The 15,008-nt window shown below is 36.9% G+C and overlaps 1 protein-coding gene across 1 annotated transcript in view; it reads right to left on the bottom strand.

The window, feature by feature from the left end:
- Nucleotides 1-15,008, bottom strand: part of MALRD1 (MAM and LDL receptor class A domain containing 1) — a 211,258-nt gene that overhangs the window by 2,612 nt on the left and 193,638 nt on the right. Inside the window, 3 exon segments of the mRNA XM_057384351.1 lie at nt 122-197; nt 8,371-8,461; nt 8,550-8,632. Of these exon segments, the coding sequence (XP_057240334.1) occupies nt 122-197; nt 8,371-8,461; nt 8,550-8,632 (250 nt within the window).

Raw genomic sequence — 15,008 nt, 5'->3', positions numbered from 1 at the left:
CATTCTCATTTCTTTTATTAAATAGCATTCACTAAGGGATTACAACGTTTTAATGGAAAACTATTGGAAGGCTACAACCTCCCATTTTTCTGAACATGTAGAAGCAGCTCTTGCTACTTACCTTTATTTTCCCAGATGAACAAAGGTCTTTATACAATGGATTGGCAAATGAAGAAATGGCAGTTTCCTGCACTTTCCTTGAGAAGGGAAACAAAGGTAAAAACATCCACCATATCACACAGGTTGTCAAAGAACCAAACAGATTAAGGGTGAAAAGACTTGAGTCCAGAAAAGTAGGTGTCTAAATGTATTTACAACTGAGCTCTACTGAAATGAATGAAATTAAAACCATGTTCTGTATAAATAATGTCTAGTTTAAAACAATATGTCTTCGTCTGTTGCTCCTAAAAACATATATGTTTTTGGATGTGCATAGGACTATTTAGTATGCATAAAWTGCAGGTATAGTGCTATATATTACATAAAACATGTTATTACCTTAAAAGTTGAATTGTTATAATTTGTTTGCATGGGATGAAATCATGCTCTTTCAGAGTTTTTCTATCACACTGACAASTCAGTGATTAACATGGTCTTGGGTTCCAAGTTCAAGAACACAGTAGTTATTTAAATATCATGAATACTGGGAAAGAACTTGTATTGTGGGTCAAAATCATCACTATTTTTTAAAGCTATAGAAGCTACCCATACCTTTTCCTACAAAGCCAGGAATAAATCAATCAATCAATCAATCAATCAATCAATCAATCAATCAATCAGGGAGTTATTGAAATGTAAATTTTCCTTTAATTAACACAATGCCTTAAACCATTTATAATAGATTAATAGGAAAAAAAATTGCTATTTATGGGTCTCATGTCCATTACCTCATCTAGAGGTTTAAAGACTATGCTTTCCTGATAGAGGTCTTCACATATCCCATATTTTTTGGAAGCACTTATGACATGTGCAGTTAATCACATTAATTCTGCAAAAGTAGAATGAAACCTAAATTTTTTTCCACATAGATGACTTGTTAATAATATTCCACAATGCTTGAAATCACAGAGTCACAGAATCATTTAGGTTAGAAAGAACTCTAAGATCACTGAGTCTAACCTTTGACTGATCCCCACGTTGTCAGCTGGACTATGRCACAAAGTGCCACGTCCAGTCCCTTCCACCTCCAGGTGTGGTGACTCCACCTCCATGGGCAGTCCATTCCAATGCTTTACAACCCTTTCTGTGAAGAAATTCTTCCTGATGGAAGAATGCGGTCCCCTGGCACAGCTTGASRCCATGTCCTCCTGTCCTGTCACCAGTTGCCTGGGAGAAGAGACCACCCCGCATCTGGCCACAACCTCCTACCTCAGGCAGTTGTGGAGAGCAATAAGGTCTCCCCTGACTCTCCTTTTCTCCAGGCTAAACACCTCCAGCTCCCTCAGCTTCTCCTCAGAGGACTTAATCTYCAGACCCTTCACCAGCTTTGTTGCTCTGGAYTCTCTTCAGCACTCAATGTCTTGTAGTGAGGGGCCCAAAATCATTAAAGCTTTTCTAATACTATATATAAAGCAGCAGATGTATCAGTTAAAATTACTGAAGAGTTAAGCAAAAGTTGATCTTTGCTTTTGGAAAGACACATTTAGTTTTTTKGGGGTTTTTTTYCCACAGTTTTCTTTATRAATAAGAGCATATGCCTTGTGTACATAGAAATTGTGCATGTATGGTAATCTAAGACAAAAAATTTAATTTGCAAATAACTAAAACCAGAATGATTTCTTGAGAGGAAGATGTAGTAACCTATTCAACCTTATGAATTAAGTTAGTGCAAGAAGCTAAATTTGGATTTTAGACTAAACCAGTCTTGTCTCCCTAAAATTTTTCACAGCAGGACTGTCAGAAAGTAATTGYCTCTAATGCCAGTCTCATAATTTATTTTGATTACCTAACACAACAATGGGGAGAGCTAAATATTTGAATTTGTTGATTTTTTAAATTTGATCTTAACTGTAATCATGATATTCTGATTTTAATTAGCTGAGTGAAGCGATGACRTATTAGATTATTTATATGCCTGCTAAGTGTATTATTGCATCCCACTTCTCCTGAATAAAGTCCAGAAAATGTGTAAAAAAATATTTTTTACTCTAAAATGAAAGCCTGGCTCAAAAAAAACTGTGGCCAGAAGCAAAATCAGATGAGAAGTTTTGAAGGAGTTTGGCTCTGCTTCTAAACTGGTGCCCAAAGGGCCAGATTTGCATGCCTTAATTTTGGTGCCTTATTTAGACATCACAAACCCACTGTATGGCCTAAAAGCATGATATGGAGTTAAGAAAATCAGTTCTGCTTACCGTCAGTGGAGGCACTCCCAAAGGGCAGCCCAAGTCACACAACTGTCAGTGTGAACCACCCTTACTGTGCCAATAGCAAATGGTAAGGACAGGGACAGCTCTGATCCTCTTAAATCACCCACTTCCCCAAAAAATTTCAGCAATTTGTGCAAGACCTATACACAGCTTATTTGGGCAAGAATATGTGGAGTACTTACGTCTGTCCTGAGGGCAGGAAGTGCTGAACACAGACCTCCAGCTTTCTCTGTAAGGAGGATAACTAACCAGAAGGWTACTGTGCCAAACTGTGGGCACCAAAAAGAGTGCTGGCCGAGATCTTCAACAGCTTGTTTGTGGTTGCTGTGCTTAGTGCTGAAATTGGTTCTGTCTCTGTCCAGCAGAGTCCAGCAGATTTCAGGTGTCCCTCTGCTCTAGATCTGAACCATGAAAAGCATAGGTATTGGTCACTTAATCTGAGAGATAAGGGAAATTTCAAGGCCCAAAATAAGGGCACTGCTTSAGTTTATACACCCCAAACTTAGGTGGAAAAAGAGCTTTTCTAAGTTCCCTCCTGTTCTTAGGAACATTTTTGCCAAAGCAGAGCTTTGAAAGTACCTTATGTAACTAATGTTACATATACATACGACATATATAAACACATTGATGCATACATGTGAATGTGCTTATGCAAACATATAGATGGTTATCCCCTGTTTGTGAATACAASAAGAAATTATTTCTAAGGGATATCAAGGGTTATTCTCAAAATTTCTGAAATATTTTCAAATTATTTAAAAGACCTTAAAGAATAGGCAAGTAAAAATTTAATCACATATTTACATGAGTGCTGTAATCTACCAGTTGGATGAGGTGGTAATTGCAGTAACAAAAGTTWAAAAAAGAATTTAAAAAGTAGAAAAGACTCAAATATGTGGGCAAGTTAGTTTAGAGAGARCGGGGTTTTCTAACATAACCAGAAATACCACAATAGGAAAGGAAGAGATTAATCATCTTAGGTTGAGGCAACATGAGGCATAGCTCTGCTAAGCTCATCTGCATTCTTTCATAGCAAAAACATTGGCAGAGGTTTCTCCAGTACAATTTCACAAAGACAGGAGGAAGTTGTATGATCCACAAAATGTCCAGTGTATAAATGGACTGCTGAGTAACATTATTCTTGTTAATGGAAAATTAAAGTATCCAGATTTCTTTTTTTTTTGGATGCAAGAGCTCATACTTTTCAATGTACCTTTCAAAGAAAATATTTTATACAGGACACAGATTTTTTAGGAAATACAGTACTGGAGGAATGCTTATCATCTGGTCCATAATAACAATGACAAAATCCTAGTGGACCAAAGATTTGATTCCAGTTAAGCCACTAATTAAAATAATCCCTTAAAAGAATTTTATAGATTTGCTAGAGCTTCAGTTCTAAACAGACACTAAAACTCAAGTTCTTAATCTCCAAAGCATATTTAAAATCTTTGCAACTAAATTTAGGTTTGCTGAAGTAGGCTATATTTTGCACATTGCATGGAAGAAATAGGAGGCATGATGTAACGAGAGAAGACTTTCCAAAAGCTGCATCTAAAATAATGTACAAGACACTTGGATGTTTCAATTGACTGTTAATATGCTGTCTGAGTTTCCTAAGTCTGTACTTTGTACCTTTTGGGTCACTTTAGGGATTTTTCTTTTTTAAATCAATCCTTTGCGTTTTTCATCTTCGATCTTGAAGGTTACAGACTGCAAAGATTGGCTCYGTTTCAGCATGAAACTGTTACCTCTGTTGCCTCTTGTTTCTRTGAAATCGTTCCTTTGTGTGGTGGTCATGAGACATACACTTCCGAAAAAYGGAAAATTTCTGACTGTAGTACTCATCTCTCAGACCAAAAATATTCTACAGAAGAATGAAAGGATTTGGACAGCAGCATTAGACTAATGCAACAATTCCCAAACAACAATTATGGCTGATGCTTCCAAATTTTGGTTTACTTTTTCCCATCAAACTGCACATTTTTCTCCCATTATACAAGAACTGTGTCTCTCTGTTCCAGTTCACAAGCTGAAAACCATTCAATAAATGTCATGATACTGTCATTCTGTTTATCACTTTGGGATATAGGAACAGAGGCACAGCCAGCAATGACCTCTGGCAGCCCTTCAGATCCATTTGGAGAGCTTCCCTTGGAATATACCACCCATTCCTCCACACCAGACCTCCAGAAGGGTATGGTCTGATTGCAGAAAGTCTGGCAATAGAAACTGGGAATCATCATAATTATAAGTAAACTTTAACTATGGATAAAGGCAAAATGCACTGAACTTGTTTAGCCTGAARAAAGCAGCCTGCAAGGAGGCATGACAACTGTCTTCAAGAACAGAAAAAAGGTTCTGTGAGGAGGAAGGGAATGATCTGTTATGTCCATGGTGAATAGGAATGAATTTAAATTATAAACAGACATATCAGCAGTTAGAAAATAACTTTCTGACAGTAAACTTCTTTCTGCCCAGGGTACCAAGATAGCCTGAGGATGCCATCAAATTCATGTTGCTAGAGGTCTTTAAATACAAACTCAGGAGTGATACAATTGAGTCTGTGATGTGTCAGGATGAAAAATTGCTTCTGTGAGTCCTTTTTTTCCCATGATTTTCTATCATTTTAAAATATTTTCTCAGAACACCTCCGTTTTTCACTCTGCTGCCTGAATGGCAMGACACATTGTTGATGTGCTTTGGAAAATTTAATGTACTGTGTTCATTAATGTTGACAGGACTGATAATAGCTGTGGCACATTGGCCTTGCAGCTGATGGCACAGATCAAGAACAGGAAAGAAACAAACTGAAAGGATCCAGGGACAATGACTGCTTTGGAGGCAGTAGCAAAAAGTCATAGCTTAGCAGAAAGTCACTTACTTTTTATATTCTCTCAAATTACAACAAAGCATTAGAAGGCAGCTGCAACAAAATGGAAGCTAAAATGAAGCTTTGCTTCTATTTGCCCAATAAGGACAGATGTCACTGATGGAGTGGAGTAACAGGCAGCCTTCCCTTCTGGATTAGAAAACATCATCTCTACAGTGCAAACAGCAATGAGAGAAACACATAAGCTTCCCTGGTTTGGGGTTTCTATACAAAAACTTCACATATTCCGAGACGGAGAATAAGAAGTATCTTGCATATCTGAATGCAGTCATGGTGATGAAGTACACTGTTGACAAACTGCTTTTGTCCCCTAGGAAGTCAACTTATATGATGACTTTCAGTAGCTCCCACTCAGTAACAGAAGTGTTTAAAGCCTGCAGATCAGAAATTAAGTTCTGCAAATGAAAGAGAAGGAGAAAGGAGAAGGAGAAGGAGAAGGAGAAGGAGAAGGAGAAGGAGAAGGAGAAGGAGAAGGAGAAGGAGAAGGAGAGGAGAAGGAGAAGGAGAGAACAAAGGGGAGGTGGGCTGTCCTTTCAGGGTTGAAAGGGTTAAGTCACCATTAGTTTTTCTAGAGAAGAAAAAGAGGGACAAATTTAACTTAGGTTCTCACTACTGTCAGTGACAAATTTCTAGCTAGCAATTACCTTAGGGGTCCCCAGTGTACCCCTACTGCCTGATTTTCTGATTAAAAAAAGAGTTCTATTGGACTCACACTTCTCCATCTCTTGTGCACATATATATACTCTTTCCGTTGAGACTTAGATGGACCTGCACACCATTTTAAGATGTCATGGAAACTAACACCTACAACTCCTAATGTGGCTCTGAAGAACGACTGTCAATGCCTGCATGGGTGGGTCTATACCAGTAAAGCAAGGAGACACTAGTATAAATTACATAAAAATGACTAGCAAAATAATTTATCAAAAGGTAGTAGATATGTCCTCAAGTGTGTGAAAGCTTCCCTAGAGTGAGTCTAGTGCCTAATGACTTAAAGAAAACAACATGGCTCAGGAGGCCTAAAAGCAAACACAAATGAAAATTAATCATTGGAAAGTATCATTTATGTGCCAGTAAATTCATTCATCATCTCYCTTTAAAAAATCAGGAGTAAAATCTCATGCCTCTATGTGGTGCTGTCACATTGTACATTTTACAGACTTATGCAAACATAAGTCACTTCATATTATAAAGCCTTATCCTGAAGATCCAAACTTCAGTACGAAAACATTGGCTGCATTTTGACTAGTCACTTCTGATTACTGATTAAGCAATTCAGGAATAACTTGCCTTAATTTACTATTTTTTTTTTCCAGCTGTGATTTTTGTATATCAAATCATGGTAGGAACTAGGTAGTTGAAGAGGAAGAGGCAAACTGCCTAGATGAGCTTATCTTCTCCAAATCAAAGCTTCAGATTTCATTGTTTTCATAATTTCACGATTTCAAACAATTTGGCATTTATTAGCTAGATTATTTTTTAGCAACATGCCTATAAAATGCATTTTAACTGTCATGCTAAGTCAACTGTGATTAAAAACAATGTAAAAAGAAAATTTGTTCTGTAGTGTGGGCAAAATGATTTGAAGATCTCAATTTCTAATAGAAAAACTTGTAATATAAGAAATTTCCATCATAATAACTTACCCTTTTGGCGGGTCCAATGAAAACAATCAAGACTGGAAAAAGCTTTGTTGTGTAAGCTTGTCTAACCCTCTCTTTCACAGCTCTGATTCTCTGCATATCAGGGCTGTGATATATTTGTAGGGCCATAATAAGAAGATCCTCATTCATCCCTGTTTTAATACATTCCTAAAAGGACATCCAAGTGCTTAGCGTCATAGTGCAACATGGTACAAAGACTGCTTTTTCTTAACATATATAATTACAAAGAAAGAAAAGATTATTCCTTAAATACAGATATGTGAGTAAAAGAGATGTGAATGGCAGTGCGGAAATGTCTGAGAAGACATTTGTGAAAGAAGGAGGTAGGAGGGAGTGTTGAGAGCAGCACAGGAGAAGTAGCATAGGAAACAATAGTTTTTTAATTGAAACACCGTAAAACAGGGTTTGAAAAATTAAACTGTTTTTTCAAAGATAATTATTGAAATTAGAAAAAAAAATCTAGCAGCTCTTATAGTACAAGTAATCTTGCCCTTTTGAAATGCTTTTCCATTTGTGTGCCTGGGAAGGTTGTATTCATGTGAATGAATTAAACCTTAAAACCCCATGAAATCAGATAAGGAAATGTTATAATCAGATAAGGAGAGGAAGGAGACATAAGGAAAGCAGGTGAAACTATGCACTCAATTAACAGAAACATAACCAATAAAGGTTCCTGCTTCAACATTTTGCTTCTGTGTTCATCGACAGCTCTACCTGTCAGGAGAGCATGCAGTGATAGGAGATGTCAGCAGCAATAATGGCAGGACAGGAGTCTGCACAGGTTGGTAGATAGTTTGGGAGATAACAACATCCCCAAAGAGAGAAAAGTCTGTAGCAGAGAACAAGTTTAAAGAAAAAGAGACAGCTTTGAAGATGAGTTCTGGAGAAGAAAATGAAGGGTGAGGAAAATATAACAACACAAAAATGGACAAGGCAATGCACAGCAGRCATTGCTGAAAGGGAGGAAGGGACAGTGTTAGGTACTTGCTGACAGAGAAGGATCTAGCAGAATAAGTCAAGAGATGGGCAGAGAAGCAATACAGAAGTTAGAGGAACATAAACAGAAAAAAAAAATTAGTGAGAAGATAAAAAGCAGAGATTAACAGAGGGATGACAGGAAAGGCTTGTAAATACGTCTGTGAAATGATGAATTTTCAGTTAAAGGCTTAATAATCTAAAAAACTCTGAACTCTGAATTTTAAAATTTAAGAATACTTATACAATGCTACAATCAAAACATTCTAGGCAGTCAAGCCATTGCTCATTGYTTCCACACTGGGGTCCACTAAGGTCAGCTTTTGTTGCAAAGCTATGTTTTCTGCTCGGTGTTACATATGAAGACAGACTTTGGGGAGATTTAAAAGTTGAAACCAATGAGTCTGGGCCGTCGGCCATTTCTCTTTGCCACATTTGTGTCTGTTATAGGCAAAATAAAAGTTTCACTTACGTGTCTGGCACTTTCTTCTTCAAAAGAAAATGCAAGGCCACAGCTGTAATTTTAATCAGTAAGAAACCAATACCGAATCCAATCCAAATATCTGCAAGATCAGAGCAATCAAAGATAGAAATAAAAGGAAAGGCTCGAAGAATGAATTGAAAGATATTAGTTTCTTTTCACAAACCTACCATTTTGTAGGAGACTTGAAGTTGGAGGCTGAAGGGGCTTAGCAYTTATGTGGCAATAGTTTCCTTTCCATCCTTTTCCGTATCTGTGAATGAAAGAAGGATTTTTGAAGAAYGAGAAGAATGGAGAATAATGGATCATAAACAGTGATGAACGCAGAGGAAATGAATACKTTTTGAGCACTTTTCCCAGTGACTAAAGCTTATCCAGGAATCACAAAGAGCAGCATCAAAGTTAATACAATGGAATGTGAGAAATATGTGAAACAAACTTAGAAGAAAAAAAATAATATAAAACTAAGTTCAAAGATTAGAATTGGCTTCCTTGTCCATTTTGCCATCATATTGTTCTCTCACAGCAAAAGAAATTTGACTCATTTTCCTTATCTCCCACGTGAGGTTTAGACAGATTCCAGGACTGAGGAACTGCGACCATAATGTAGGGAAATGTAGAGAAAGACACACAATTAGAAATGAGAAAGATTTTTTTCTTTCTTGTCATCTAATTTGCCTCTCTTGTTTTTCTATTTTTTTTTAATGAAAATACTTCTCCAACAGTTGCCTCTTCTACCTTGTTCAAGCTTAGTAATTGACACACTAATGAATCCTAGCTATAGAAATGGGAGCCAGTAGCGTATTCTGACATACTGACTTTAAAGAAAAAATGGCATCGTTTCAGCTGACAGCTCTGGCTGGACTGGAGACCCATTGTATTCTGTCACTGAAAATACATGATCTCTTCAATCCTTCTTCTTTTTCAGCATACTACAAAAAAATCATGTCATTCATAAGCTGCTCTTTATGCARACTGATGATATTATATAAATGTCAAATGGCAGCTGGGCTCCTACCAAGCTCTGTGGATCCATGTAGAAACATTGYAATCTGATGGTAATCACCCATCAAAAGAATTTTCTGATTGCTCTCAATTGTATAATTTCCCTTCTCCCTGTTTACCAGATCTTCTGTTGAACTAAATATGCTTTTAGCCAAAAGTGATCTTGGCACTGTCTGTAAAAGAATGAAAAAGAAAACAGATTTGCAGCTGTGCATAAGCACTACTCAGAGTGGCAATGAGAGGTGCCATTTGCTGGTTTGGAGACACCAGGGCACAGCTCACCTCAGAGCTGCAAAGGGGTCATTCTCATAAAGCAGGTGTGTGTACTGGTAGGAATATAGGAAAGTTCTATTACACAGAAATAAGTAAATATTTCTTCATATACTCCCATTTATTGATGGAATATTTCCACATATTCATGTTATATTTGAATTTTGGGTAAAAAAAGCATCTTTTAATTTATCTTCCAATACACACAAAGAGGTTTTACAATCATTTGTAAACTCCCTTGGGTTGGCCATTCATTCCTCTTCAAATCTCTGAATTTTGCATGACATACACCACTTAGGAATCTGATGTCAAACTTTCAATGTATAATTTTGGCCAGTGAAATGATTTTCCAATGCATCCATCTAGGTTGTTACTGTAAGTAACCATTTTGCCATTTTTCAGAAAAAAGATGGGTAAAAATGAATTAAGGTGGAGCAAAGATAATTTTCTTTGGAACTTGGTAAGTTATAAGGACAAATTCAAAACCAAGTTGATGGGTAAAATATTGTAAAACATGAAACATGGGGACTATTTTATAGGGAGAGGGAGGAGGTACGCAAAAAAGGATGAAGATAGTAAAGACAGCATAGCTAACCCTTAAAGATCAGGATGGAAAACGAGTGTCAAACAACAAAAAAAATTGGAAAGTAAGTATCAGTTGGTTAATTGCTCCCACATGTATCTTCACATATTAATTTATTTATTTTTTTAACTTTGGCAGGCAATCTTGGCAATCATSCCTGCCACTGAGGTAAAATGCAAGACTGAGAAAAATCTGGGTTATAATATGAAGATTCATTCAACTTTTTATAAGGTTTTGTTTTTCATTACTAAAAAAAAAAAAAAAAAAAAAAAAAAAAAAAAAAAAAAAAAAAAAAAAGATTAGAGAAAGTAAGAGTTACAGCTAGTTGAGGAGCCTGCAACTTTCAGTGAGGCTCCAAGAAAAACATGGGAAAAACATAGGAACATCATCAATATCCTTGGCTCTCAGCTGAAAGAATCACCACCTCTGGCTTTTAATGAAGCCAAGCATATCTGTGTCCAGAACAGAGGAAAACTTGTCTTAAATATTCAAAATGATTGTGTTTCATAGATGTCTTGCAAGATTTTGTTCCTTTTATAGCTATTATCTGTAGAAAGTCTAGCTGACTACAGTGATAGCTGAGGTGGATAAATCACTCTCTAACTGAGAGGAGAGAATAGAATGAGATTTCTGGTGCCAATAGCTGCCAATAACTTAGATTAGAGAAAGAGAGCAGATATCAGTTCTAGACCATGAAGATTAATAAAATAGAAATAATTTTTATCAAACTACTCCCATTATTTCACTCTACTAGACAGCTGATGGGTACTTTCAAAACAAACAAATATTTTAGACATGGTCTTCTATAGAATAGTTGGAGGTTTCGAAAAGAAATCCTGAAAATTGAGAAACTTTTACAGGTTCAGAAATACTATACCACCATATAGTATATTATATTTAACAAAATCTAAAAACCATTGTAGACCTTAACCAAACAATTGAGCTATTTCAAAAGTCATGCATAACCTACACAACAAAACACAGAACTTATTATCCTTAAGAGATGAGATACATCGAAGCCCTTCTCTGAGTCTGACTCTCCAGGGCCTTCTGTCTGTGCAGTCCTTTGCAGTTGTGTAAGCTGGAGTTGAAATGATGTTCTTCTCATCTCGTGACATTTCCTGTAGGCTTCACACTCTGTCCAATGCATATTGTACTCAGTAGTTGATAAAAAACTGGAAGAGCCCCTCTTTTCATTGAGGAATAAAATAATAAATTTTGGGGGAAAATGTGGTAAGTGCAAGCATGGTATTAGTTTACAGGGATTTTGAGGAGATAGATGAGGTTTCCCTAGGTGTTTGTACTGAGGGCACAGAATCCATATTCCTATGCTTTTGTAATCACAATAAAACAGTCTCAACCCTCAGACTTGGTCCCGTGACTGTTACTGAAAAACTGTGAATAACAGTAATAATACTGGGCAGCTTTATAGGACATCAAGTCAAACTTCACCTTGTACTGTACAATCCTCAACACATGCAATCCTGAAGTGAACTTTAATTACTCCAGCAGCTCCAGGCTGGTCAGAGYAGCCTTTGCATGCACCCAAGAGATGACTGCCTTGGAGTCCAGATAATGAAGAACACTCTTAACTACCCATCYACTGCTGARCATGGACTGTASTTCTGGGAGGCTGAWAAGTTGCTTCTYCAAAGTCACGATTAYTTTTCTCTCTGATGGGAGCAGYCAGGGATACRTCAATGCTGTTGTGGTGTAAGGACWTTACAGAGTACAGATCMACCATGTCTTCTGGGCTGTGTGTTAAATCTTCATTAGCAGGGTAATGGGAATTTTGAAGAGCTTCCTTAATAATCCTCTTCTGCTATTTTATTTTTAAGACAGACAGTTTTGAAAAGACTCTGAATTTATCTCTTGAGCCATGAAGCTGAAATTCCACATTATTTATGTACAATTAATTTCCTAGGACTAATGACATCTTGACTAATTAGCAGCACCACATTTTACATGAGCCTTAAGCTTATCTGAAATACAGATATAACCATTGCAATCCATTTAGACAGGAAACTCCTCATGGTTGAAACAGGAGGAGCAACAGAGAAAGACAGATGAAACAGCGCTTGAATACTTCCATCCCAGTGCACATCCTAATCTATCCTGCCTGACAAAATGTCTTCTGCTATTAGCAAGTTCTTTTGGAAAAGTCACCGTGGAAGGGAGAATGTTAACCCTTCAAATTTGCTTCTAGGATTTCCAACTCTTTATTCCCCATACACTCGTTGGTAATGCAGAGGAAAGAACTTATCATTGCCTGTGTTGCTGCATCCTCTGTCYGCAGTTGTGTCTCATCTCACTCAGAACAAAAAATAAAAATGGGGCCAGGTGTTTGTTGGTTTTGATGATCAGTCAGGGCAGATTTAATTTACAAGAACATGTCTGCCTGATACACTGCTTCACTTCAGGATATCAAGGCACAGCTCCTTTTCCTATATTTTTTTKAAAAATTTGTTATACAGAAAACCTAATCTGTTATGTGTTCTGTACATTCAGAATGCCCAAAAGTTATTCAGACAACTATTTAGTATACATTATATTAATAGTATGTAGATTAAGGCAGTAATATGTGGATGATTGTAATTATAGACGAACATGACTGTACTCTGCAATGTTTTAGAGACTGTTCTTATGCATCTGCTATAATGCAGTGAACCAGTTCCTTCTGTGTGAACTCAGATTTGCCATTGCTACGTTTTTAATGTATTTGCTATGTTTATAACACATTACACGGGGAACATTACACGAGTGCTGACATTGTTTGGGAGCTGTGCCACSTGTGCCTACATGCTGTACAGCTGCTGCATTGCAGTGCAGGCTGCTCCAGGAGTGGTGTCAGAGGATACAAAGGAAAAAAAAAAAMCAMCAAAACCACAACTTAGTTCCTTGCAGAAAACAGAAACTTTACATCTYTCTGCTCTTTCAGTGTAGAAGTTTCTCTTCTTTCTAGTCTTTGCAATCAGTGTTACACAAACTGACTCTTGATGAAAACACCAACTCTTCATTCCATTATGAAGGAAGAAGCAAACTCTCCTTCAGCAGAGTAGTTATCCATATTCCAAAGAGCCTCAGATGCTGTAAACTCCCTGTTGCACAAGATAGAGATGAACAAGAATTCCCCATAACTGGTCATAATAAAAAAGTAACTAAGCTGCTGAACAGAATTAGTTATGTATGATAACAAGGGCCTAGGTCTGTGGACCTATAAATGGCTTCTATTCTGAAAACTTAAAATTTATGGCTGGCAAATACAAATGAATCAACACAAAGGAGAGCAATATGAGGTATGAACAGATTCTAAAGGAACTATAAGTACTCGGAGAAAAGATCTATGCATCCTCACAGATTACTCAAGGAAAGTAATGGCTCACTTAGTATCATAAAAGCATGCAGTATGCATAAAGAGTCAGATAGAAGATAGAGATTACAGTGATTAAAGTCATATGGCAGAGACTGAAAAGATCAGATTTAATTTATACAGAAGATGAGTGGGAGCARATATGCTGAAGGTAAACAAAATGATATATGGTAAATGGAAAAAAAATCCTGTGTTGCTGTCTATCTTCTAGAACATTCAATCAAACGGAAAGGAAATACATCTTAAAYTAATATTAAGGCACCTATTTGTCACACAGTTCTTAACTGACCTGAGGGAGTCCTCACCACAGCAAGTCTTAGAAGCCAAGAACTTAATGATTKGTACTAGAGAGATCTCCTTAAATCAGAGAATAAAACTCTTTAGGGATTGCAGAGCTCAATGTGATAACTGATGGCAATKTGGAAGAAAATTCATATATTGGCATCATTATGTTTTACATGTACCTTTTCTCCAGTGTGTGCTGGGAGCTACTCTCAGGTCCCTAGCATGACACACTGATTACTCATTGCTCTTATAGCCACAATGAGAGGTTCTAATTACAGCCAGAATTGAATAGAACKGTTATAAAGAAGGACTAGGTCAGTGTTTCTAATTGCTTCTTATAGAAATGCTGAATGAAACTATGGTAACCTACTTAAAGGTTTAGAGAGCAACTWAATTCTTCTAACAYTAACCACCTGAAGAGGAAGGTATCWAGAGACAGTTTGGACAAACTTAGACTGTGAAAGAAAGAGATCAATCCTCACTGGGTCCTTACCGTTGTCTGTAATAGTGCTGCAATAAATAATTCAGACTAGATAGGTACATTTAGCTTTTACATAGCTAGGCAAGAGGCACAACACCTTAATATTTGCTGTTAAATGTTGAAACAGGAAACAAGCAACTTCTGGTATTAGRATAGTATGAAGGTGAGCTTTGTATYGTRARCAGCTTGTGAATGACTTCCTGTTAGGTGCAGACAAGCCACTTATTAAGTGGGGATGGGCAAATGCTTTCTATAATGYCTGTCATTTTAAACAGAGATGATGGAAAATTTGAGCAAATATTTCTTCACTGAAATTAGTTGATAYTTGGAAAAGCTTATATTTCACGGAGAATTTGAATCTAAATTTTAAAGAAATTCTTCAGTATCTGAAGCTTGCCTGATCTGCCTGATTTCTTTCTGGCTCCTAGCCTAAACACCTCAGACCACAATAAAATTTTGAAGTAATTCTGATGACAATTACACTGATTTGAAAAATACTTTATGGCTTCCCTAAAATTCTTTCTGTTTCAGACCACTGTCAGATAGTCTTGCACCTKACAGAGTTTTTTTCAGGGTACTTAAACCTATCGTAAGGAAATGCGGACCTATATGGAAATTATTTGCTGTGTCATTTG

The sequence above is a fragment of the Malurus melanocephalus genome, unplaced genomic scaffold, assembly GCF_030028575.1.
Source record: "Malurus melanocephalus ecotype Western Australia unplaced genomic scaffold, MMel_1.1 scaffold_14, whole genome shotgun sequence".
In the NCBI taxonomy this organism is placed as follows: domain Eukaryota; kingdom Metazoa; phylum Chordata; class Aves; order Passeriformes; family Maluridae; genus Malurus; species Malurus melanocephalus.
This window is presented reverse-complemented; position numbering and strand designations above follow the sequence as displayed.